This window comes from Pseudogymnoascus destructans (assembly GCF_001641265.1).
Source record: "Pseudogymnoascus destructans isolate 20631-21 unplaced genomic scaffold scaffold_1, whole genome shotgun sequence".
NCBI lineage: Eukaryota > Fungi > Ascomycota > Leotiomycetes > Thelebolales > Thelebolaceae > Pseudogymnoascus > Pseudogymnoascus destructans.
In genome coordinates, this window is record NW_020167520.1 from 2,526,922 (window position 1) to 2,552,699 (window position 25,778).

At 47.6% G+C, this 25,778-nt stretch overlaps 6 protein-coding genes across 6 annotated transcripts; 1 reads left to right on the plus strand and 5 right to left on the minus strand.

The window, feature by feature from the left end:
• Positions 1-700: 700 nt before the first annotated feature.
• Positions 701-2,722, minus strand: VC83_00669 (uncharacterized protein; the record flags this gene model as incomplete). The annotated part of the gene is made up of 4 exons (XM_024464356.1): positions 701-2,050; positions 2,107-2,269; positions 2,326-2,409; positions 2,475-2,722. The coding sequence occupies 4 exons, from the start codon at positions 2,720-2,722 to the stop codon at positions 701-703; spliced, it is 1,845 nt and encodes a 614-aa protein (XP_024328718.1).
• A 245-nt stretch (positions 2,723-2,967) lies between these two features.
• On the minus strand, positions 2,968-3,884 carry VC83_00670 (uncharacterized protein; the record flags this gene model as incomplete). Its single annotated transcript, XM_024464357.1, has 2 exons — positions 3,460-3,884; positions 2,968-3,218 (listed from the first exon to the last, which is right to left on the minus strand). Exons 1-2 carry the CDS (start codon positions 3,746-3,748, stop codon positions 2,968-2,970), a joined length of 540 nt encoding a protein of 179 aa, XP_024328385.1. The 5' UTR covers positions 3,749-3,884.
• Positions 3,885-9,263: 5,379 nt separating this feature from the next.
• VC83_00671 (uncharacterized protein) lies at positions 9,264-12,064 on the plus strand. Its single transcript, XM_024464358.1, has 5 exons — positions 9,264-9,761; positions 9,821-10,031; positions 10,085-10,521; positions 10,583-10,917; positions 10,984-12,064. The coding sequence occupies exons 1-4, from the start codon at positions 9,541-9,543 to the stop codon at positions 10,854-10,856; spliced, it is 1,143 nt and encodes a 380-aa protein (XP_024328386.1). The 5' UTR covers positions 9,264-9,540; the 3' UTR covers positions 10,857-10,917; positions 10,984-12,064.
• A 761-nt stretch (positions 12,065-12,825) lies between these two features.
• Positions 12,826-13,854, minus strand: VC83_00672 (uncharacterized protein; the record flags this gene model as incomplete). The annotated part of the gene is made up of 1 exon (XM_024464359.1): positions 12,826-13,854. One exon carries the CDS (start codon positions 13,852-13,854, stop codon positions 13,309-13,311), a length of 546 nt encoding a protein of 181 aa, XP_024328383.1. The 3' UTR covers positions 12,826-13,308.
• A 200-nt stretch (positions 13,855-14,054) lies between these two features.
• Positions 14,055-14,636, minus strand: VC83_00673 (uncharacterized protein; the record flags this gene model as incomplete). Its single annotated transcript, XM_024464360.1, has 1 exon — positions 14,055-14,636. One exon carries the CDS (start codon positions 14,634-14,636, stop codon positions 14,055-14,057), a length of 582 nt encoding a protein of 193 aa, XP_024328384.1.
• A 9-nt stretch (positions 14,637-14,645) lies between these two features.
• VC83_00674 (uncharacterized protein) lies at positions 14,646-21,284 on the minus strand (the record flags this gene model as incomplete). The annotated part of the gene is made up of 8 exons (XM_024464361.1): positions 14,646-15,641; positions 16,114-17,210; positions 17,269-17,727; positions 17,785-18,366; positions 18,418-19,332; positions 19,390-19,482; positions 19,794-21,122; positions 21,171-21,284. Coding segments are annotated over 8 exons (5,585 nt in total), but the record flags the coding sequence as incomplete, so codon positions are not given.
• Between the last annotated feature and the right edge of the window lie 4,494 nt (positions 21,285-25,778).

A 25,778-nucleotide genomic window follows, 5' to 3' on the forward strand; every position in this document is an offset into this window, starting at 1 on the left:
GCATAATGGACTCCCTCCCCCCCCCTCTCTCGCAACTCATTCAAGCTGCTCTCCGCTCCGCTCTCCACGATAGAAAAAAGTTTTTAAAAAATGAAAATGGGTATAAGGAATGCGATCGTTGATCTTGCGTAAAAAAAACAGAACGGGGTCGAGTCTGTCGAGGCAGATGTCGCCCCTTGTCTGTTGTAAATTGTAGTAGCGTCTTTTTATCAAGGCTAGCCTCCGATGGATGGGCAAGAGGTGTTTTGTTGAAAGAAGAATAAGTGGTTGTTGTTGCTTAAATGTCTAGAATGAGTAATGGGAGACCAGACGGCTTTGGATCGGTAAATAGCCGCGGTTTTTAAGCATTAAGGGGGTGTGAAGAAGAAGTCGAATAAAGGCCGAGACGTGAATGCCAGGTGGTGTCTGGCAGACATTGAGCGGTCGCCAAATGTGTGGAGTGAATGGTTGTTTCGCGCCTCGAGCTTGTCGTATAGCGTCTGTATTTTCAACTTGGAGAAAGAATTGGGTAATTTTATCTGGAGGGTGGTGTCGAGGACGTGAGTATCGAATGATGATCGTCGGGTGGGAAAAGCCTGAAAGCAAGAGTGGGTGGTGGTGCACGCACAATAACAAACGCCGTGTTAAACAGAATATAACGCCGTCATAAAGCCGTGCCGTGGTCTGAGCAAAACTGAGCAAAAAGAATCGCAGGGAAGATTTACGGGTGTGCTGCAGCGCTTGAGTTTGTCTCAGTCGATCCGTCTCCCTCAATCGTCTTCTTCCAGTGCTCTGGCAGGCAGACACAGACTAGTGGGAATGCCTTGATTTCGCCGTTGACGGTTGGCGCTGGGTCCACACGTCCCGAGGTATTCGAGACGCCGCTGTCGCGCTGGGCATTCCTCTGTGCATCCCACTCTTCGGCCCTCTCATCCACAATCACACCGGTTGCCCAACCATCATCCCAAATTCCAACAACCTTGAGCATGTCGCCTCTCTCAAGCATGAACTCATCGCCTGCGCGGGGTTGGTACGCCCACAGGGTCGACACCTTATCACCGGGATGAATCTCATCTTGAGAGTAGTAGTCTTTGAAGAATGCCAGCTGCTCTGACTGCTGGCTTGCAATGCCATGGGGCGAGGACAGCTCATTTCCACTGCCGTACATAGGAGACGTAGGGTCTTCTCCAAGGGCTGAGCCGCTCGAGAGCGACCCGTTTCGGCGTCCAGCAGGTGGGGGGCAAAGAACTACTCTGCGTTGGTCGGAATGTGGGCTCCCGCCATACTCACTGGATGAGGATCCACCGTGTCTTCTGCCACGAGCATACCCTGCGGCCGCACCAGCAGCACTACCACCAACGATAGAACTGCCCCTAGTAGGAGATTCCGAGTGACCACCTTCCAAGGCTGACATGCGAGCAATGCGACCACCTGGAAGCACTTCAAAGCCTGCAGGTGGTTGAGGGCCAGAGCGGCCAGATCCTGGAGCCTGGACCATACTGGCACCCTTGCGAGGCGGGCTGGGCTGGTTGAAGACGCTACCATTCTGGCTTCCACCTCGTTTGCGTCTCAGACAAAACAGGACAAGGCCGATAATGACAGCGAGACCAGCGATTACACCGATGACGATACCCGCAATGGCACCTCCTGAGAGTTTTTTGGAACCACCAGAGGCATTGGCTGCTGGTGGGGGTGTTGTTGGTGTTGTGAAAGCTGTCGACGATGATCCCGCAGATGAAGATGGCAGAGTAATTGACTTCGTGATGTTGGGCAGGACAACGCCAACACACACGGATTCCGCCCGAGAGTTGTAGCAGCAGGTGTCTGTCGAATTCTGGCCACCGGCCCCACAGTACCCGCACAATCCAACTGTGCTTGTTCCGAAACCACAGTTATCTGGCTCGTTGTCCATGCCATTAATGCATTTTCCACTGTTCAGTGAATTTGCCGGCAACGAACAGGTGATAAAATCTGCACGGACCTGTGCCACCTGCTGGTTAGGATCAAACCCAGAGGTTGTACACAGGTTAGCATCGTTAATGATCCTTCCTTCACTTAAGGCTTGTTGACTCTGGAGAATTGGTAAGTATAAGAAGCGTTGGTTAAATATTCGGGGTTGTCACTTACGCATGCATCAGCACACAGTGGCTCCAACCGGTCTGCGGTGAGTTTGCAGTTGTCTTTGGAGTTCTGTATTATCGCATTACACAGTACTGAAGTGGTAAAGCGTGCGTAAAGCTCAGTTGTATTGGTAAGGTCGATATTAGAGCATCCCAGGAGAGTTTTATATCTATACTTCAGGTAAGACATTGCGGGACGAGACGCTGGAATGAAGGTCCAACTTACTTCTGCTGTACATAAGATGTTTTCACATGCGAAAGTAATTTCTGATCGAAAGAAGCGGTGTCTGTAACTGTCTTTAAGAATGGGCTGGAGAATAACGACGTTAGCTCAGTCGGGAAATTCGCAATCACTCCGACAGAAATAGTACATACAATAAGTCTGCCACACCGCCAGTGACTGATACCGATGAAAGATTAAAGGCCGGGCAGGCCTTGGAGCCCGAAAGCGAAATGCACTTCTCCTGAGCGAGAGCCGTAGGCACCGTGGCGAGTATCGAGAGCAGCATGGCCGACTTGGTCAATCGTCGGGTACCCGGCCGTCCTCGTTTGTACGACTGTTTACGATCCCCCGTTGCTGGGCATCGCGTCCCTTCCACCGCCTGGGACTCGCGAGCTGCCATCGTCTTATTGTTGTAGTTTCGATTTTGATTTCGATTTCGCGCGGTCGGTGACCGGTTTGGCCCTCTTCCTCCCTTTTCTACCTTCAGCGTTCGTGTTTTTCAACCGTCATTCAACTCCGCGCTCCCCAGCGTCTGCAATTGTCGAAATGGGCGGCAGGCGCAATCAATTCCCAACAGCCCTGGACAATCCAAGTGGATGAGCCAGGAGATGAAGAGAAAGGGACCAAAAAACAGGGAAAAACGAGTCACTTGAAGGTGACGGCGAAGAAGTTGTAAGAGAGCAAGAGCGAAAACCGAGTCGATGCATCTGAGGCTACGACTTGGCCGTGGTAACAGTTCGCGATAGGCGTGTAATAGGTTCCAAGGAGGGCGGGGGGGGAGTCGATTGGGGCAGGAACGATGGATGATGGGATGCCACAGAGCTGGAACTTGTAGGGGCAAGAAGGAGGGGCTGGGGAGTAGCTCAGGCCATTCAGGCCATTCAGGCCATTCACACCTGTGCTCTATTTCTATAGTTTAGCATCATCCACTTCAATTGGTTGCGCTGCGGCCCGGTGTGGAGAGCTCATATCGCTTCAGGAAGACCTCATTTCCCCATCCTGACACTATCACTGGGGAGTGGGGGAGAGGCTGTTTGAACTACCGCATGCGGTTAGATGGCGTCGCGACTTTTCTGCACCATATGGCAGGCTCTCCGGCAGCGGCAGGGACTCGAGTTACTCAACACCAACACCGACACTCCCTTGCCGTCCTTTTCCTGTATCTGTATCCAGCTGGTTTCGCGCCAGCGCCATGTGGTCTGGGCGAGACAGTTGTTTCTGTCTGCCCCAGTTGTTTCTGTATGCCCCAGTTGTTTCGTATGCCCCAGTTGCTTCGTATGCCCCAGTTGCTTCGTATGCCCCAGTTGCTTCGTATGCCCCAGTTGCTTCGTATGCCCCAGTTGCTTCGTATGCCCCTGCTGTCCTCCTGTGTTGAGTTGTGTTGAGTGGCTTTCATGAGTTCGGCAGTCGTCCGTGGTGGTTGCATGAGGATCCGACGTTCTGGCTTTCTGTCATGTCACTGCACTGCTGGTGTGTCCGTAACTGTTTGCCTGCTGTATACCAACCAATAGAGCGATTCAGCAGTGTTCGACAGTCGTCGGCTTGACACTGCCTAATCCGGTGATGCCAAGCAGTACTAGAGTTATTAGAGCAATAGAATCCTTGTTTAGTGCTTACCGTACCTCCTAATTAGGCAATATCAAAAGGGTGAGGTGTAGGAAGTTGTAGTTTTGGTGATATATTATCAGTTTGGCCTGTATTGATCGGTGTAGAAAAGTTAGATCATGATCGGTCGTTAGATAGCTAATTTATTACTAGTAAATTGTATGTAATTCTCCCCTTCCGGCCATACCCCCTACGGCGTTCCCTTTGTAATCCCCTATATAACGTAGAGCCCTTTGTTCCCTCTGTAGAATACTAGCCTTTGGTTAATTTTTCTACTTTAGTAGACCACTTTAGCAGCAGTTGCAACTTGGATTGCAACTCAACTCCGCTAAGCCAACTAGGCGCACAGCTATTCCTATACAGTATTAGCTAAAATATTCAAGTTTATAGTAACGTAACGTATGGGGTAGTCGGACATACGGGGTAGTCGGACAAAAATGCCCGACTACCAACTCAGAACCTTCATACCTTCCACCATGAACATCCCACAACCATACAGTCGTGCTCAGATTGAAGACAACATCCAAAAGGCTGTCATTGCGCTCCAATTGAAGGAATTCAAATCAATTAGACTTGCTGCAGACCATTTCGAAGTTCCTAAGTCAACTCTTGCTGATAGGATGTCTGGGAAGAAAACGCGTGCTGTAGCTCACGAAATTGAAGAAGCTCTCTCAAATGCAGAAGAAAATACACTAGCACGATGGATTACACGTCTCACTGCCACGGGTTTTCCTGCAACTCCTATGTTGATCAAGGAAATGGCTGAAGAAATTCGCGTACGACGCGTCCAAATCACGTCTTCTCAAACCACTCTTCGGACCAATCCTACCCCCATAGGCCATGAATGGATCTATAGATTCTTAAAACGACATCCAAACTTTAAAGGGGTCTACTCAAGACAACTAGAGTCTGCACGACATAAAGAAGCCACTCCTATAAAGATTTCAGCTTGGTTTGACGCGTTTAAAGCACGAATTGAAGAGCGAAAGTACAAGCCATGCAACATCTATAATATGGAGGAGACAGGTTTTGCAGTTGGAGAGACTCAATCCACACGAATAATTGTTGATTCTACCTTGAAATCCAATTGGAAGGTCACAGCTGGGAAGCAGGAGTGGATAACTGTACTTGAATGCATTGATGCAGACGGTGGTGCTTTACCACCTATGATTATATTCAAGGCTAAGAATACCAATTCAAGTTGGATTCCAAAGGACACCCCTACAAACTGGCACTTCTCAACAAGTAATAGTGGCTGGACTTCAAACAGTCATGGATTTGAGTGGTTGCGTAAGGTATTTGAGCCTGAGTCACGCAAAAAGTCTGGAAATCACCCGCGAATGTTGATTATGGATGGCCATTCTAGTCACATTACTGGCGATATGATTGCACTGTGCATTGAGAATGACATCGACCTTCTTATTCTACCACCTCATTGCTCTCATCTACTCCAACCACTTGATGTTGGGGTGTATGGACCTCTTGAGCGATTTCATGCTCAGGAAGTAGATCGGTATACTCGAGCAGGAATAAAGCGAATCCAGCGCTCCCACTGGGTTGAAATCTTCCGGTGTATTCGAGAGAAGGGTCTTATACCTCAAAACATTAGAAGTGGGTGGAGGGCAGCAGGTTTAATACCCTTTCTCCCAGAAATAGTTCTGGCTAACCTTCCACTTCCACCAACCGAACCACCTCGCACTCCTCAAAACTCAACCAATATCACTACTCTGGATCTCTCAATACTCCGAAGTTCTCCTCCAGATGGAACTAAACTAAGGCATGCAAATTTAGTATTTAATTCAAGTATGGCAACTTGTGACTCTCCTGCTTCACCAACTCGACGCTATGCCAAGAGAATGACTAGGTTGGTTGAAAGTCAGAATGCTGAACTCAGCATCCTTCGGAAGGAGGTAAAAGAGTACAAAGAGATACTTGAGACACGAAAGAAAAGAACTACGGGCAAGAGAATTAAGTTGCAAGGCGAATTTGTATTCAGTACCGAGGAAGTGTTGAAAATTGTCCAGGAGGCAGAGTTGAAGTCAACCGAGAAAAGACCACGTGGAAGGCCACGCAAACGGCCAATTGAAGAAGTAGACGAGGAAGTTGAAGAGGAAGAGGTAGAGAACGATTCAAGCGACCCAGAATTGGAATTGGAGGAGTGTGTGGCACGTAGGACTCGGTCAACTAGAGTAGAATAAACTTTTTGTCCGACTACCCCATATGTCCGACTACCCCATACGTTACGTTAACCATATAAGGCAATATAAACTTTTGGCGATCCTGTTCGCTGTCTATGACAATCAATAGCAGACCCTGACAAAGATCTAGTTGTTCTAGCTATTGTTGTTGCCGCCTGGCATATTTCCTGTTGTCGGCGCCATCAAATACAACGACGTCTTCCATATGAGTACGGATATATTCCTAGCCTATTGTCATGACACTCCTTCGATATTTGTGTCATGACCCTTCGATTCGCTTTAGTCTCTAGTACTTATTTCACTATGTCATTCACTTCGCCTGCTTCGCTCACTTCGCTCACTTCGCTTCACTAGCTGACCTAGATCAGCCCAAATGTTGACTACTGGCTTAGGCTCTCTTGTTATTGGCTCACTTCACTAGGGCTCGCTTAGCTAGGGTTCAGTTAATTAGTGTCTTCGCTTATTTGGCACTAGGGATTTTTACTGTTATATAAGCACTTATTGCTCATGTCTCTTATTGATCTTTAGCTAGCAAATTATACACTACTTAGCCTTCTTGCAATTCCTCCTGCTTCAACTTACTTTGCATTCCCTTACTTCGAGTCGAACCACTTGGCCAACCTGTTAGTCTCACCACTTGACCCCTGTGGTATAAAGTATATGCTTTGGAGCCTGAACTGCTATACCTTGTCCTACTGCTTCGAGTATCGAAGTCTTCACATTATACTTTGGATACTTCTGCAGACTCGAAGGTTAGCCTCGGTTCGAACTGTCCTTACACCTATGAAGTCTAGCGTTAATGCCTCCTAGGCGTGCCCGCCACCTCCTATGGTTTAATGTTAAGAAGATTTGACGTCTTGAGCCACTCCTCCACCTCTATAGGATCTCTTTTCGACATGTTATCACCCGACCTAGAAACAGCCCTCGCCGTCGTGCTTACACGTCTATCTTTTCCTAGCTGGTAGGATGCTCTTTTAGATATATTTGGTCAGAGTCCATCCTGGCTGTCTACTATAATAAGACAGTAGTATTCTTAGCTAGAAAGTTTGCAGCCCTCTTGCAGTAGCACCTACAATTGACATACTGCTAGATGGAAGAGATGGCGCCTGCTGTTAAGGAAGCTAGAGGAGGAAAGGGGATCTAGGGCTTTGTAGACGGCACCTTTCGAGGCTTTTGCTAGCCTGTTGGACAAGAAGCATAGCGCTAGGTATATTCTATGCATAAACGTTCTTACGGCTTAAACTAGCAAGCTGTTGTAACACCTAATGGACTTGTCTCATTGCTATTAGGACCATTTACTAGCCTAACAAATGACTAGGCGATGTGGAAAGCCTCTGGCTCTCTGACAGGTTATGGCCAGCTCACCTAGATCACTAATGCTTTATGTTTATAGAGACCCAGCTTACTCCTGTACCTTTGGAACCCTCTGTCCATTTGAGGATCCTCATGACCGACACTGGCTGTCTGTAGAAAAGAAGGAGTATAATGCAAGGCTTGCTGCTGTGTGTATTGCTGTTAAGAATGCATTTAGGCAAACTTAGGTCCTGTAGACCTATACTTCTTTTAGTAAAGCCTTACAAGGAGGATATCAGCTAGTAGCAGCATACTTTATAGTCACTATCTTACTATCAAATTGCTTCACATGCATTAGGGGTAATTCAATATCAAACAGGTTCTTATTACCTCCTCTATTAATAGAGGAGTATCCACAAAGGTAAGTCTAGCTACCTGCTATTTTACTCCTTATTCTGCATATTCTCTAGGATTTCTAGAACCTGGCTAATTCTAGAATCTAGCCTGCAAAGCCGCTCCTTAACGCCATTAATTCGATCTCTAACTCGATCTCTATGCCCTCGATCTGTTTGCTAACATCTAAGCCTTCACCCCCCTACTCACCATAGGCTATATAAGTGTCAACAAGCTGACAGATGTCAGTTCCAATGTTGTCCTCTGCTTCATCCTAGTCTATGTGCCGTTGGCGTTTTCAAGAAACTTAAGATGGAGGCGTTGCTGCTAACAAGTCAGAGTTGGCTGAGCTAGCGGCAATGCTTGCTAAACGAGACAGCAGCTGTCTCTTCTCTGTCTATAGAGATAGCTGTGCTTGCCGAAAGGCCCTTGCCTTAGCAGATTCACTGTCGACTTGGCTTCGAGAATTAGCCCAAATATCCTCCACTTGTCGCTGCTCCTAAACAACATCCACCTAGTCCTCAAGGGCTATAAGCTAGTCAGATTGGCCCTCTTATGTACCAGATTCCTCTATTAGCAGCTCTTCCTCTCGCTCTTTTATAAGCTTGATAATTGTTCGGCTTAGGGTATTGTGTGGTGGCCTGTCATTTAGTTGAGCCACTTCAGAGGCCACATTGGCCCAGAACCTCTTGTCAGTAACATCAGTGGCGCCGTAGGCATCTTTTCGACTAAGGGCAATTCGGATGATCAAAAGCTTGTTGGTTTCAGTAAGCTGAGGTAAGGCTTTCCTTAGGTTTTGCATCATTAGCAGCGACGTTGTCGATACTGAGTGCGAGTGCGACCACTGCTTGTGGTGTTACCGCTCATGGTAGCGGTGACACCACGAGCGGTAACACCACAAGCAGTGACCACGAGCGGTATTGCTGCTAACATTGCTATAGGCGGCAGTCTTAGGCTTTGGAGTGGAGCAAATTAGGGGTCGATAGACCAAGAGAATTCCATAATATAGACCAGTTACTACAGTAGAATACAGAAGTTTGCCGTTTAAACAAAATTTGATTCTAACTACTTACAATGACTACTAGCTAGATGAGGAGTTGTACGGCTGTGACAACTAGTTGTCATGGCCGTGTATCTAGAACAGGAGTCTCATTTCCATGGTGCGGGGCGACCTTAACCCTTTCCAAAATACGCTAGCTGCAAAATGTTGCAATTCACAAGTTGTAACTGCTGCTAAAGTGGTGTAGTAAGTGGGCGGGTAGGGGGAGGTGCTGGCAGGCGCAAAAGGATACATCGCAGTACTTCTGTTGCCATACAAATATATATGCAAGTGGAAGTACCTATATGTACCCTTTTGCGACTGCCACTACTACAAATTACCCCTATTCGACCACCACTTTTGTTATAAAATATCTTTGTAACGTAGCTACTATATTGTATAAAAATAAAGGAGGTTATAGTAATATAACCTAATGTCGGATACTAAAGAGCTAGAGTTGATTGCTCTTACTGTTTGTGCAGCAGCCTTACTTGTTCGACGTCATCGCTAGCGCCGATATTACTTGTGGCTTATACAGTCTTTACACATAACTTAATGCCTATAAGCCTAGAAGGTATGAACCTAGCCACACCGTCGTTGTGGGAGTGATAGGTACAGAGGAGTAGAGTGTCGTGTTGAAAGACGTGACGGTTGTATGGGGGAGATGGGGGCTACACATATATATAGACGATGGGAGGGGAGCTCGAAGTGCCAGAAGGGTGGCTGCCATGGCTACTTCGACGCCTTCAAAATCATGTCGAACGTCGTCAACCAAAGCCGAAGACTCAACGCCCAGCTGGATACTACCAAAGACTTAAAAACAAGCATGATGACCTAAATACTGTTATCAAACGAAAGTATGCCCTTGAGACTGAATGCAATCTTGACGTGATTAGAGGCAAGTTTATAAGGTAAGGGAACAATACGCCTAAATTGAGACATTGGAATGGCTGTCTTAACTCTCACCTAGGTTCTGTCATGATGAGCATTTGGGGGACTGGCGTTCTGCGATCAAGAACTGCTCTAGAGGGACCATGATATCATTCACCCAGCATATGTACGATAAAGGCCGGGTGAGGAAGAGGGCTGCGATGACACAATACAGAGCACAGTTTGGAATGCTATACAACAAAGAGAATGGCCGTCTAGTGGATACTAATGATAGAAAGGAAGTCCTAAAAGTATGCTGCTTTCTATCCATTGCTGCTTAATCTAAAATTGCTAATATCCGTAGTACGTAGACACGCTGCCGCCGGATAGGACTGTCAAGTCGAAGCCTGTCTTAGGGGTGGACGACCTCCTACTTTTGCTCAACTGCCACTGGGCCTGTGACAAATCTGTATATCCTACAGAGCGGTACCGAGTTCAGTTTGCGTTGATACTACTCCTCCTCTTCAGCACAGGGTGTCAGCCTGCAGAGCTAGTCGATGCTAAAAGGAAACAAAGAGATAATCCCAGTTCTGACGACGACAATCCCAGCTCTAACGACGATAACCCCGAAGCTGACGTTGATATGGGCGGAGTAGAAGGAGACATTAGACTCTATGATGCGCTCTGCTATGAGGATGTCCGCCTACTGGTCGTGCACGATCCCAACAATAGCGTGCGAGATGTGCTCGCTATGGAGGTTAAACTGTCTCATCACAAAGGTCACAATAATCGACCAAAGCCGTGAGTCGACCAACAGTTTTAAGATATACCTTCTCAAAATCGAACTAACAGGTGTTCGCAGAACGATATTTTTCTTTACCGAAGTCGACGACCCCATTTTTTGTGCCATCACGCACTTCGTAACCCTTGCACTCGCAGATAACGCATTCGACGCACCAAGCCTAACTACTCCTCGACGTATCTTCGAGGAGAGGGTACATGGTCCAGTCAATTGTACAGAGCTCCACTGGAAGGAGGAAAAGCTCAAGACACCAATATTCCGCCGATATGGTTCCAAGGCGGCCCTTCCATACAATCAGCTTCGTGATCCCCTCGACCGTCTTGGTAAGATATGAGGCATCAAGGAGAAGCTAACTAGCTACTGCTTTCGACGTGGGACAGCCAATGTCGTTGATCGTAAGTTGTTTATGGGAGCTTAAGAAGGATATCACTCTTGCTAATATGTACTTTTTTGCTATCTAGATGCTGCTACTGATGCTGTTCGGGACCAGGTGATGCGACACAATGCAAACTCTGCTCTCCATAAGGGACACTACGCCAATGAGAAAGTGCGGTTTGATGTTCAGTCTGCTGGCCTCGGGCGTCCCTCTGTAGATGGCGTCCTTCGCATGCTGATGCATATGAGCCTCATGTGCGACCCTCGCGCACCAGTTCACGTCCCTGACGAGTACCTAGCTGTGCTTTCCCCCGATCCTGTTATCACCGCACTTGAGCAGGAGCGAGAGCAACTGAAAGCTGGAGCGTACAGAATTCAGGGGACGAGCATCGAGGCAGAAGTTCGGCGACTTACTGCTGCGATCGGTAGTGCTAGGACTAAGCGTCGAAACATTATCTCTCAGGAATTCCAGGATGAATATTTCCGCCGCCGCCCAACGGAAGACATTGAGAGGCATAACAATGGGCAGCTCGAGGAAGAGTACATCGAGCCAGTGGTTAAGCATCAGATCCCACAGAGGACGCAGTTAGTCGATCTCATCTGTCCTCGCGTCACAGATATCACACTGCAGAATGCTGTCAAGCGTCGCATTCAGGTCGCTGAACTCATGTTGGCTCTCTGCAAATGCCGTGAGGTTCCCTCACGATACCGTCTTAGCGTCGGCATTCCTCCACCAAGTATCTTCAAAGAAGAGTCCCCTGAGCTCGGGCCCCTTGATCCCATTTTCCCCCTTAAATTAAGCAAGAAGCAGTGTCCATTCTGCATCGGGGATGAATCGAAGAGCTACGAACAGAGGATAGGCGAATTTTGCCGCCCTGCGACGATGATGAATCACGTTGAAAACATTCACCTTAAAGGACGAGATCCGAAGGCTAAGATAGAGTGTTTTCACCCAACATGCAAGTCGCAAGGACTTGTTCTCGAAAAGTTGGAGTATTTCAAAAGTCACGTGGAGTTGGTTATAAGATTACACTTCGAAGATGATGAAAGCTGCTCTTGAGCCGCCTAGGTTAGGCGTGGCAGGGTCGTGGCTTAGCAACGGAATTCTACGGCGGTCAAAGCATGATATAGAATTAGAAGTAAAAAGTGGCATGGTGCTTTAGTTTTGATCTTTTTAGATTTGGCGTTTGGCTGTCGTATGCGAATAGACTTGGATCGCATAATTTGTTTGTCACGACATTTATTAGGTAATCACTAGCGACAGAGACTAAGCATAGATATTATACAGAGTTCAAGTCTGTATTTGACTATATTAGCCATGAACCGGTGTTTGTATGAATGCATTTCTGGAAACGCTCCAAGATTGTGCCGATAGACCCTTAATCTTTCAAGGTTCAGGTCGGTTATAAAATCATGCTTCCCGACAAAAAAGAAGCGTGGCCACGGCAAACCTCCCATGCCACCAATGGAGAAGAAGGTAAAATATAAAATGACAAAAACATACAACAGTGGGTATTCGCTGGTGGTCACCCACCCAACTACTAATCCACCGATCTCAAGGTTATGTATGGCAGAGCGGACGGGATGCCCAGTTCTCTTGAGTCTATGGTCGTATGTGATAACTACTTGCTTATGAAAAGATACATACCATATATACCCTGCTGAGCAGGGTTTTATATAGCCTGCTTCCCATGCGGATATCTGTTACTTGATCGAGAACCAGCAGACTTTGGGAGACTCAACCACCAAGAGGCGGCATATATTTTAACCTGGAGCTTAGACTCGCAAGCTTATCTTTGAGCGTCGTTGCTGGTCCTCAGAGCCCGGAGATGGGCTCATTAATACGTCGTCATCTGCGGGCGCTGTTCATTATACTGTTTTGCTCGTCGTAATTCTCGAGAGGTAGAAGTGCTACCCTAGTTTACGGACCTCAGCCGGAGTGCGATTCATTGTTGTTATAAGGCTCAGCGTCCTTTGATTCCTGCTCTGGGACCACCAAGAAGCTAGGAGAGAGGGGACCTTGGATAACGATATTCGTGGATAGTCTTGCCACATATGGATGTTGAAGGACCTCACTGATGGAGCATGCCTTGGTTTCTCCCGTTTTATAGTCCTTCAGTGTTGGCGATGATCCTGGCCCTTCCGGCTCGGGCGGACAGCCGCAAGATCCTCTATCGGCAGTACAGTGGTTTAAGTGAGTTAGCTGCCATTCAGTATGAGGTACACTAAAAGCTTTGACCTCTGTCGCGCAGCAATGGAGGTTGGTGGGAAGAAACGCTGAATTCACTAGAGTAACATGCACTAGTTGGGTATAATAAGCAGTGGCCCTAGTTTAATCTGTAAATATGAAAATCTCCCTGACGAATGTCCTAAAATGACCAGTCTATCCCGAACGGCCATACAATCGATAATCAGTAGATAGCCAGAGGAAATTCGTCGTGCCTTCCGTTAGCCAATAATTGAACACGTGTAAAGTTGGTAACCCCTTGCCATGAGAAGGCGACTGTCGTGACCGGGCCCGAGTGGCCCTCGAGCGTCTGGAGCGGCGCTCCTGTCGCAGCATCCCAGAGCCGCACCCTCCCATCGTCAGAGCCCGAGACGGCCTGCCTGCTGTTAGGTGAGAAGGCGACTGACGTGACCGGGCCGGTGTGGCCCTCGAGCGTCTGGAGCGGCACTCCTGTCGCAGCATCCCAGAGCCGCACCATCTCATCATCAGACCCCGAGACGACCTGCCTGCCGTCGGGTGAAAAGGCGACTGACATGACCGGGCCCGAGTGGCCCCCGAGCGTCTGGAGTGGCGCTCCTGTCGCAGCATCCCAGAGCCGTACCGTCACATCGTGAGAGCCCGAGACGACCTGCCTGCCGTCGGGTGAGAAGGCGACTGATGTGACCCAGCCCGAGTGGCCCTCGAGTGTCTGCAGTGCAGCATTCCAATCTTCCTGCACTTTTGTCTTCATTTGGATCCAAGGTGGGATAAACTTCTCGAATTGTCTCCGAACAATGCTCTTCTCGGGGGCAAAAACAAGTGCTGAACAGTATAACTGTAGGGGTGCCTGTTCAATCACCGATCGGTTATATAAGGCGAATCGCTTTGCATCATGAATAAATGCCTGTAAATTGGGGCTTTCGTCAACCTAATGACAAGTTAATTCGACTCTTATAAATGAGATAGATAGAATACCGAAATGTGAGCCTCTGAGGACAATATTGCTTGGATCCCTTCTGATATCTTTCCCATCCACCCTAGTGCCTCAAGCCAGTGCAGTAGGTGAGCCTGCAGAAACTGATGAACTTCCCTGCCACTGTGAACTTGGACATCACCCTTTTGCAGATGCTGGACCCAGTAAAGACATGCATATTGAACTTCAGGAGGAAGGCATTTCTCCATCCAAGTGCTCTCAACTTGGCTAGCTTGACTACCAGGAGCATGCATTTCGCAGACATCCTTCTGAAGTGTCTGGGACATTAGCTGTATGCAGCCAGTAGCTAATATCTGGTGTGCCTCCTTCTCATCCACCCAGAAATCCCCACATCGATCTTTACGGAGGAGGAAGTCGCGAAATGATGGGTGATGTAAGCGGAGCGGGCGAGTCGGGTCCTCTGGAATATCAAGGATCGCATAAAGGTCCTCAAATGACTGGTCAACATCTTCCCTTGGAACGTGCAATAGCATACTCAATGAAGACGTAGAAAGAGGTGAGAGCAACGCTACTATGCTTCCAAGTGTATGCTTTAACATACCACATACCTCTTCTTTCTCTTCATCTGAATATTCTGAAGATATCGATTGCTTGAGGACAGCAAGGTAGATCTCGTCGAGATGCTTCTCTGGCGCAGTAATAGTGCTACTGCTGCTTTTGAGAATTGTATCCAGTCTCTTGCGTGCGAATCGCCTCCCTTCACTAATAAACCGACATGCTGTTGCCACCCAAATGAAGAGACCACAAGTAGAACCACTTCGCCTGGCCAGTCTGCTCCAAGACTCCAATCCTGCCTGATTTTCCTTAGGGTATATTCCAGGAACAGAGAGATATCATGGTTGATAATTGCCGGCGGTATATTTTGGAGTATGAAGTCATGGTGGTCGGCTTGTGGGATACGGTGTATACCGTGTCGGATTGGAATTTCGGGTCTGCTGGTAAGAAAGACTCGAAGTCGTACCATCTTCAGTGAGCGAGCCTCAGCTAAGAGCTCTAGAATTTTCCGGACATTGTTATCACCCTCACATTCGTCGAGCGCATCAACAACGAGAACGTATGACTGGTGAGATTTCGTTAGCTCTGATAGGGGACCGAGAACAAGCTGGCGCCACTGGTCTAAGAGGGACAGGTTTGCAATATCACTCCGCTCCACGATAGCATCACAGATATGCTTTTGAAGAGAAGGTATAGTTTTTGCAAGTTGCACCGCTAGACTTGTAAAGAACTTGCCGGCGTGGCTCACGTCTCCGCCAGCCTTTGAGAAGAAGAAGCTGGCTCCAAGACGCTTCTGCTCATTGTATCTGCGGGCGACGGTGCGGGAGATTGTTGACTTTCCCGTCCCAGCCAGGCCATTCAGCCAGAAGATGCATCGCTCATCTTGTCCATCTTTTCCATCAGCCCACTCATATATCTCTTGTAGAAGGTCGACGCGCGTGTCAGCGAGGCAGGTAGGTTCGTGTTGCCGGTAGTAGGAATTGAACGGCGCGTGCCTTACCGGCGGAGGCCGTTTTTTTTTGACCCTGCTAGCAGAGTCCAATAGGATGCTGAGTAAATCTTGTATGGGGCATATGTGGGCCGAGTGATAGAGCCTGCACAATTCCAGGACTAGTTGCCCCACACAACCTCTCCACAATGAGCTATTCCAGCACTATTATTGGTATCTTAGATAAGCTCATATATACCAAATGGTATATATGAGCGAATCAAATTACAGTATACTTGGGGATATAATAACAAAATAGATCTGACATTGTAACACAATAGTTTCGTCATAGTCAGAAGCGTGTATGAGCGTATGTTAGGGCTATAATACAGGGTTATAATATCATTACAATATAGAGTTTACAGTGGAAGCAGTTTCGGGAGGTTCTAGGAGAGAATCGGATCCATTTTCTCTATTTACTGTATTCTAATATACACTGTCAGAAGTAATTCCAGACGTAACCGTTTGATCCTCCACTAATGGCCATATACCAAACAACAATAGTACTCTGCTGCTGTTTGCTTTATCCTGACCCTGAAGGGGTTTGGCAAGCGCTCAAAGGGCTGTTAGAGGAAAGATGGGTATCAATATCCGTGGTATCCCCACTGACTTTTCCTTCGGTATGGACAACCGGAGGGTCCAACGGAAGAATCAGTTCTGGTAGAGCAAGCTCTTGTACATGTTCAGAGCTGGCTGCAGGGTCACCAATGGTTGCAGCACCAACCTCCTCTACCAACGCTGTAATAGGAGTTGCTGTAGCAGCTTCGCCCCTTACAAACCGACGGAGTGCAGCACTCCGATCCTTGTCGGTAGCAGTGCAGTACACTGGGGCAGAAAACGGCCCGTCATCCTCTTCGTTGCGATTGAGTAGAGCATTGTACTTGATGTGGGGTGACACCTTCATGCCAGTCCTAGTTTGTCCAGAACGGTGGGCAATAACGAGTCGCAGGCCTCGTTCAGTGATGGCGGAGTCAAGAGACTCTTGAATCTCTTGACCCGTATATAGATGATCTGGATCCATGCTTAGGAGAACAAGGAAGTCAAGTTCGTCTTGATCATAAAGGGCTTTATCCTCTGGCGACAACTTTACCCAGGCCTTCCTGAAGTCCGAAATGTATTTGTCTGGTGTAATACCCTCCCCCTCGTCGCTGTTGTCAGAGACCGCATTACTGTGGTTGGAATCGTTATCAGTGTCGTATTTCGCAGGAGAATAGGTTGGATCAGCAGATTCAAGTTGATGAGATAGGTCGTCAACTTCATCATCGGTATTCTCAAGCTCTTGTAGGACACGCTTCCGCTTTCGCATGTTCCGACCCGCTGGCAAGGCTTCCTCTTCTGGTGAAACCAAATTAGGATCCTTAGGAATAGAAACCTCGCCCCAAGCGCGAAGCTTCAATGGTAGGATCTTTCGGCCACACAACGCCTTTCGGCCCTCTTTGGAATTGTGTGCAGCCAACACTTCATCCCGACTGCTAATCAATGCGTCTGCAATAGCCTGGAATGACATAGGTGATTGGAGCTTGGTCAATACATCTATAATGCTCTTGTCGATCTGTTTGGTTTCGCGCCAGGCATCATGAGAATTCACAACCGAGAGCCTCACAATTGTAACCTTTTCCTTTTGAGACACCTATATAACGATTAGACCTCTTCTCTGTACATGTTCCAGGTAAGAGGGGGGCACTTACTCTGATAGGTCGATAGTGTACCTGCAACTCTGATGGCAGGTTGATAGCTGTGGTAATCGAGCACACACGATGACATGCTCCATCCAGGTTAGCGCCTTGCGAGGAGACCTGGTACATCATAATCAAGACCGTAAGGTTGGAGTGGGGGTTGTTGAACTCCTGAATAAGCGCAATGCGCTGGGCATCGGTAAGGCCAGCATGCAGAACCTCTGCCCGAATGTATACTGACTTCAGAACTGTCTCGATAAACCATGCTGACACTGGGATGTCCTCGGAACACAACAGTTTGCTCCGTCCTCCGTCTGGTTTCTGTTTGAGACAATGATCTGTCACATCCTTCAAAATCCAGCGCAGCTTCGGACTACCAAAGGTAAGGTGGCGAAGAAGGTCAGTAGCGTCCTTGATTAACCGATCGCCAGCTCGCAGAGTAGCGTGCGCCAGTTGTAAACCTGTAAAGCCCTGTGTACGAAGTATATTGATGGTTGCCACTGTATCATTGAGTCGCTTCTTTCGTACCGTTGTATTCTCCAGGGTGTCGTGAAATCGACTTAGCATAGTCGAAACTGCATTAACTGTCATCTTCCTCAATGGGCCAGTCACACAAGGAAAGCTCTTGATCTCTGACGATGGATCAATACGGCTCTGTTTCTGTTCTGTCCACAGCGCAAGACCTTCTTCGTAATCCTTTACAAAGGACTGATGAAACATCTGGTACTCAGCAGCTTCAGCTGAGTTCATTCGGAGCTGGACAGGGGTAATTTCGTACGGCGGCATCAGATTCTTCAGCGACAAACGTCCTCCGTGGCAGTCCGTAGGGATTGATGTTGCAGTTGACCGATGAAGGAGAAGCAATTGCTCCAAGCATCTGTACAACTTGTTTATAGTTGTCTTGTCCTTACTGTTGATAAGTGTTCGGACACGATAAGGGTCTGTAGCGATGAGGTTCTTCCACGACGTGTGCAGTACATCTGGCAGAAGTAGGAGCTCGAAGTCCTTGTAATTGCCGTTGAGTGAATCTACCCATGTAGATCTCTCCTCTGTCGAAGAGAGGGACTTTGATATCTGAGGCCATAGAATGTTGAGAGGTCCAAGAATATCCTTTTATCAATTAGCCTAGCTCTGTACATGTACAGGAGTGGTCTGACTTACAGAGCTCTGATTCTGAATTGGTGTACCAGTAATAAACCAATGATGCCGCGCGTTCAACCTTGCAACTGCCACATGGATGTTAGTTAGAGGATTTCGCACTTTGTGGCCTTCATCCATAATAACGGTGTGAAAGACACCCTTCCATCTTCCAATCCATTCTGACGGCTTAAACTGGGTAGTATCGCCAGGCTGTCGACGCGGTTTCTGAAGTGTTCGAGCGGCAAGCGTGTCATAAGACGTAAGGATTACTGTCTTGGCAGCCATTCGGTTGTTTTGGTCAAATATAAAACGGAGACCGGCCGGAAACTTCTTCGGACTATGGGGGTGGCTTCGCATTGCCTTGGATGAAATCCACCGTAATGAGGAAGCTCCGTCTGGTGGCGAGTCCCCGTATGCAAGGATCAGGTTGATTCCCTTGAAGTTCTTTGTTATGTCGAGCCTCCATTGCTCTATCACCGGCCCAGCTGGCGCCAATATCAAGTGCGGTCTGTAATTACCTGGCGTCTCTGGTGTAAAGAACTGGATGACCCACTCGAGATACAAACATGAGGTGTAGGTTTTCCCCAAGCCCATATTATCGACAAGTACCCCGCCATATGTGCGAGCTGTTTGAAGTTCGTCGGCTTGAAGTTGCCCTTCCTTTGTTGGAGCGTGTGTATAACCGTAAGCTTTGAGGATCATCCACAAGAACCCGGTAACCTGGTGGCCAAGAGGCCGGATTTGTACTGTTGGGAGTGACCGTAGAACATATTTGGCAAGAGTGTGCTCCTTATCATGCCATGTGTCGAAATGAGCGTCTGCGATTATAAGGCAGGCATCGAGAGGAGGGCCTGTCTGGGACTCATCCCCCATGAAGAGCTTTTGCATCTTATAAAAGTCTTCCATACTTGTTGCATCCTCGCTTGTTACTGGAAGCTATATCGCAATTAGCGTTAGTGGTGTCTCTGTACATGTACAGAGTTGGATGCTTACGTCTGCATTTAGAGTTGTAGAAGTGGCAGCAGCCATTCCACTCTGAATCTCTTGCTGAACAATTGAAGGCAGGCCAGCCAAGTTTAGGGCCTTCTTTGGCGCAACATTAGCAACACGTAGAGTACCGATAACCTTTCGGATAAATGCCTCAATGCCAGCTGGGGTTGATACGTCGACACCAAGGTGCCATGCTTGCGATTCTGCAGAGTTGCAATCACCAAACAATTTCGTAGGAGTTACCATGCCACGGATCCCGTGATGGTTTGATCCTGAAAGGACCCTTCCAAGTATGATAGTGCAGGTTTATCGCGCATCATCTTCGCTGTGTGTGGACCTGTTGGGACCTCAGGGCCTTTCCCCTTTATGTCATGTTGAGTGGGAGGGAGTGGAGGCGAAGGGCCTACAACGGCTGTAAAATCTTCTCCGGTAGTAGTCTCTCCAGTAGATGCGTTATTGACTGTAGCTATTGTGCTCTCGTTGATGCTACAAACCTGGATAGGGCCCCCATCGAACTCATAAGGATACGGCCCATCCTCATCTGCATCAACAACTTTGAGGGAATAGCCGATGCGGAAACAGGTACCAGATTGAAGGATGTCGAGCACATCAGTCCATGGTATAACAACATCAGGATTGTCATTGTCGTAGATGATCCATGAGCCCTCCTCTGGAACATGTACAGGGCCGCAGTCTGTATCAGGAAGAGTAGTTGAGACCAAGGTAAGGGTGCTGAAGTCGCATCTGAGCCGCGGGAGCAGAAGCTCATGGCGTAGGTGATCACGCCACTGGGGTGCGATCTCGAAGTCTCGAATCTCATGCTTGTAGTCAACGCTGTCCTTCAACAATCGGATCTTCTTTCGCTTCAGGTATGAATTCATATGACGCAGAAGATCCACATTATCGTCTGTTCCCTCCTCATGGACAAACTGGAGGGTAACCTGGAGTGGGATGTGCTTGTCTTGGTTCATAAGACCAATGATGGAAGTCGCTCCAGGAATCTCAACCACAGTATCACTGCCCATCCAAGATGGGAGCCTGTCTTGAAGTACACTTCCAGATTCGAAATAGGTGCCCTTTGTAAGTTTGCCTTTGATCGTAGCAAACTTCGACGTTGTAGTATGATAAAGTAGGTAGCGAATACACGTATAAGCTCTTGAATACCGCTCCATGGCATGCTCGCTATGTAAAACAAGCGGGCCAAGTGTAGGGGCAAGCACTGCCTTCATGTCGAATGCTGGGACAAAGAACCCCTTCACACCTGACTGATGAACGCGTAGATTGGTAAACTGCGCCTTTAGCTCAGGGTCGTCATGGGTCAATAGGTCCATATCTTCAAGGGCATTGGCAACGTGGTGTATAATCCCAGCAAATAGCAGTGTAAGTGCTCGGGTTGTGTTCTCCGTATCTGCGTTGTCCTCTTCGGTTCGAGCATCGAAAGCTGAAATAAGAGTGTCGATATTGGCCTCAAATTCATATGCATCAGCATCGTCGATTGAAGCCTCCAATATGGAAGTTGCATTGGTCTGTAGCTTGTTCTTCAGAGTGGTTTCGAATACCATTGCTCCCTTCATTACAGGCCATGACCATTTCAGGTGGCGTAAGTGGATGGTGTCGGTATAGCCAAGGTATCCAGCAACTGACGATTCGGCCAGCCTTGACATGTCGTTGAGTGGGTTCCCCGGTGCCCACTTTGTCACCTGATACTGCAAGGCTGCAGCGCGCTTCCTTGAAGTCTATTGCTGTATTAGTCCCGTGTACATGTTCAGAGAGGGGCACCTTACCTCATTCTTTGCAGAGCTGCTTCCGGATGGGTTTGGCTCCTTTTGAGCCTTTGGTTCGGATTTCTGAGGAATGCCATGCGTCTTTGCGCGTTTGGAAGGGGGTGTGGTTGACATAGTAATTGTTCTAGAGGTATTAGAACCATGCCTCTGTACATGTTCGGGATATTCTAGGGTTCTCACCTTCAATTCACCCGGGTGAATTTCAAAACAGCGCCAGTGAGGTTGTTGGTGTGGAAATGAGGTAAAACAAGTTGGTCGCACAGTGTGTTGGTGTTGGAGTGAGTGAATTTGAGTATTGGCAATGATGCTCTTCGATATTTGGCCAGGTTTGGCCAGTTGGCCTCACACCAGCTTGTAGATAGCTTCGTTTGGTCAGTAAGATGAATGTAAAAGGAAATAAACAAAGTAATAGATAGTTGCACTTACTCGAAGCTATTCCAAGGGCCAAAGAACAGCCAGACAGCACATGTTGTTGTTGTTGTTGTTGTTGGTGGTGGTGGTTGAAGGAAGAAGTTGAGAGTTGATATCCGGAGGTTGATTTGGCCAATAGACCCCACCAAAGTGATGGAACATGTATAGAGGGCGCTTGACAATCCGCTTACTACTGGAAGCGTACGTCCCAAGTACAACGAATATACTGATTTGGATAGAGTTCGCTATTTGGAGAGGGTACCATATATATCTCATCTGCCTTAAGTTGCGGCAGGGTGACAATTTGACGGGCTGAGGTTTGGGTAAATATAGGAAGGTTAAGCCACTGTATCTTAGTTACTATTCTGAACCAACTTATTTATAAGAATGAAGACGTGGGGCAACTTGATCAGGACTAGGGGCATAAGTAAACAAGCCAATTATCCTGCCAAACGTGCTGTCAATAGTTAGCACTATATCATTCTGCTGTAGTGTTCGCCGTCGGGAACTATCTATAATAGAATATGTCAATTTCTCATACCAGCGGAAACGGGTATTACCAAACAATACCGAGTGGTAGCCATATTTAGTAAGGGTTCCTTCGAACATATTTAAAAAGGGTATGGTAAACTGTCGAGCTTTGATAGGCAGTTCCTGTAGGACGCATGCTTTGCTTGATAACTCACCCTGTACTCGGGCATCAATATGCAAGTTGTTAGAATGTATATTCCGGTGAACCCCTGACTGTGATGTTAATACTCGCCTGTCAGCAACAGTTAGTAGGGTTTCGAATACAGCTGGCAGCTGTCCCGAATCCTCATAATCTGAGCAGAGATCTCTATACATGTGTGGAGGAAGGCACCACACAGAGTATACCGTAGCGTTGAGAATATACACTCCTGGATAAGTAAGTCACGCTCGGGTCGTCTATGATTTGTCCGAGTAACTGCCTCCTTGAAAAACTTGTGCTTATCCTCTCCCCAGAACACATTTGTATTCCAGACAACCCCGTACTCCTCCATCATTTGGTTAAAATGTAACGCAATATGGTAATTCGGAAGTCTGCCTGCATAACCAGGAATACAAGAACTATCTTGAGTATTGTTGCCTTGGTCGTCCGTACTTGTCTCAGTATCGGAACCACTTTGGACGTAACTATTCGAGTATAGAGGGATAGACAGCGCAGGGCTTCTCCTACTACGAGAAGGTTGTCTAGTTTCTACACTCTCTGACGACTTCGCTGCAGCTTTCATAAGACATAAAAAACTAGCTCTCCCTCCAATATGACATTGTGGAATTCTAGCCGCTCCTTACTCGTGAGGCTAGTTGAGGACACGAAATTACTCCGTGCAATATGACCAAGGCACGGACAATGAAATCTACATCAGTTCTGGTATGTATAGGCCGGTGTGTCACTGGACATTCGCGGGCAAGGGCTAGCTGGAACGTATGCCGTATATGGATAGTCTTTAGCCAACCGCGAAGTATTAATGGCACGATATTGACGCCTTCCCACACTCGCTCATTGACCAGGACCGTATGTGCTTCTCTGGCGATTGGATTCGACTCCAGCCAGGCGGGAACGTATATGTCTGGAACTGTTTAGTAAACTCAACCTGGGCAACTGGAGTTAGCAATGGCCCATATAATATTGGATATAGTCTCCGAACGATACCAAGGAACTCACTGTGTGCTGGATGGGGGGCGGCTTATAATAATCAAGTGCTGGTATTACAGACTGTAAGGCAGATGGCTGGTCAGCTAACCCATGTCGGCGACCAAATTGTAACCGAGTTGACTTTGAGGTAAGTTTATCCATCTGCATGCGTAGGTCCTGTACTTGGTAGTGGAACCGACCATGGCGTGCAATATCTCTTCTGAGATCAGCCCTTGTATCAAGGCTTGCATCACAGAACCGACAGCAGAGGTTAGCCCTTGGGGAAAGAAAACCAGCTGACTGTTGTTGCCCTTTCATATCACCTAGAATAGTAATGAACGGGGCCCATACTACTGTCTTTACTCCTCTAATAACCATTGGGCTTCCACGCTCAAGGGCCCCTATACATGTTCGGAGGACCGATACTGTAGCATCAAGCTGAGAACCATGGGGCCCAAGGGTAGAGTATGACTATTCATGCTCCTTTGTCGCTGCTCAATACCAAGCCCAGCTGGCATCATATATATACTCCAGTAACTGAGCGGTACATGTTGCGGTATAGTCCAAAATCGTCAATAAACATAATGAGGAGGGGCAGTGACAGTACTCCTGCCATAACTGTAGCCATAAGGTACTCTCGGCCGTATTGCTTAATCTCTAGCCCCCACGTATTGGTGTACTCTTCTGGATATCAACGATGCCATGGGCCTTGGTAAAGATCTTAGTAACTGCCCAGGGTGTCCGTATAGTACCATCACCCCACTGGATGCTAATATCGGGTCGACGGTGTAATACCTGGTTTGGCTGGACCCAGACTAAACCCTCGTTGTCAATAATGCGCTCACTTGTTGACAGCTTTCTAATTTCCTCCTGTAGTCCACGGGACTGGTATAGTATGTCGTTCGATGCAATAAAGGCCTGATATGAAGGAGTACTGTATTGATAGTAGTAGACAGTTCCCGTCTATCACGCCCAACAAACACTACCTGCCCTGTATGCTTGGAGGTGGAGCTACAACAGGTCTGACTTTTGCACTTATACTGGACAAAGTCTGAGGGAAATATTGGCTCTCCACCTTATATAGGGCAAAGTCGCTGCCACAGGTCCGAATTGAAGAGCCCCATGCACGGGAATGGTAAAACTCGGATGGATTGTCTACAATCTCGGCCATTCCTTGGTGTATTGGCTGACCGAGTGTTGATGATAGTATAGTGGCAGCGATAACCCGCGGGTCAAAGAAGTATATATAGCTTTGGGACGTTGCTGCATTGCCTGATGGCTGTTTATCCATCCGGACATCAACAACTGATCTTTGGAGCGCGGTAGTAAAGGAAGGCGACGACGGCACCACTTTTGGAGTGTTGCAAGGTTTTCTGGGAGCTGTCGAAACTCCTCATTTGGAAGAAGTCGTAAAACTTGGAGTAAAGCCTTATAAGTCTGCCGGGTAACCCGGGTGTGTATCGCACCAGAGTCCGAATGCCATTGTAAAGTCAGATACTGGCGCTGAGCGAGGGTTCAGTGCAGATAGATCAATGACCTCATTGCTTGTAAAATGAATCTTGGGAGTGTTTTCACTCTCTACAGAGTTACTATCCGAGCTGTTGTCCCCCATAGCCATGCTATTATAATCGTCACAATAAAGAGCGTCCTTTGAACATGTATAGGAAGAGCTGGCTCCATAATTGGCATATTAGATCCTGTGTTGGCCGGTTGATCGTTGGAGATAAAGGCAGGACTACTATTGCTGTCACTATCATACATTGTGTAGTAGTCTTCTGGCTGGTTTAATGTTAGCGAGGAGGTATTATACAGGTTTGGATGCTACTTGTTTCATTATTAGGAATAGGAAGCTGCAGGTGTCGTCTCCGTACAGCCTCTGCCTGGCCTATTTGTGTAGTCCGATGTGCAACATGTCTTCGAAGGTTTGCACTATAAGTTGGCCACTTGCGCCTTCGCCGACGATTTGGATTGCCAAAATCCTCAGCTGTATATGTTGTATCTGGGCTTAAGTCCATTATGATTCACTATATGTTGCTTGAAGACCTCCTGTTGATACGGGGGTTATATTATAGTAAGAGCCGCATACAGAGTTGGATAATACTACTGTGTTAGTCATCTTGGGTCACGTGCTCACATATATTTGCTCCACACACGCGTAATAGAGTGTTTGGAAATATACACGTACAACCACAATACTGTGTTCTCAAACTACTATATATTATGGTATAATTACAGAGTGTATAAGAATATACAATCAGTGTTTGTGCCCCCTCTGAACATGTACAGAAGATAGGCTAATTCTTGGGTTGTAGGTTCCTTACTATGCCAAAGACATCACGTCGACCAAGACGCATTGCTAAGGGTGCAGTGCAAGCCCACAGCCAAGAGGATTACAACTACGGAAACTCCCAGCTACAGAATGCTCGGAATTCTGGGTCTCAATACCCATATGGATTAGGCCACCTCCTTCCACGCGACTCAAATAGTCCAGGGTTGTCCCAAAGCCAGCATTCTCCAGACTCGGTTGTTCAAGGAGCCCC

What these genes read in the sequence shown, in the direction of transcription:
- VC83_00671 (XM_024464358.1), top strand. Translation starts at nt 9,541, where the DNA reads ATGGGAGGGGAGCTCGAAGTGCCAGAAGGGTGGCTGCCATGGCTACTT. An exon ending in ATTAGAGGCAAGTTTATAAG is followed by an intron (nt 9,762 to 9,820) that starts GTAAGGGAACAA and finishes ACTCTCACCTAG; the next exon opens with GTTCTGTCATGATGAGCATT. An exon ending in ATAGAAAGGAAGTCCTAAAA is followed by an intron (nt 10,032 to 10,084) that starts GTATGCTGCTTT and finishes TAATATCCGTAG; the next exon opens with TACGTAGACACGCTGCCGCC.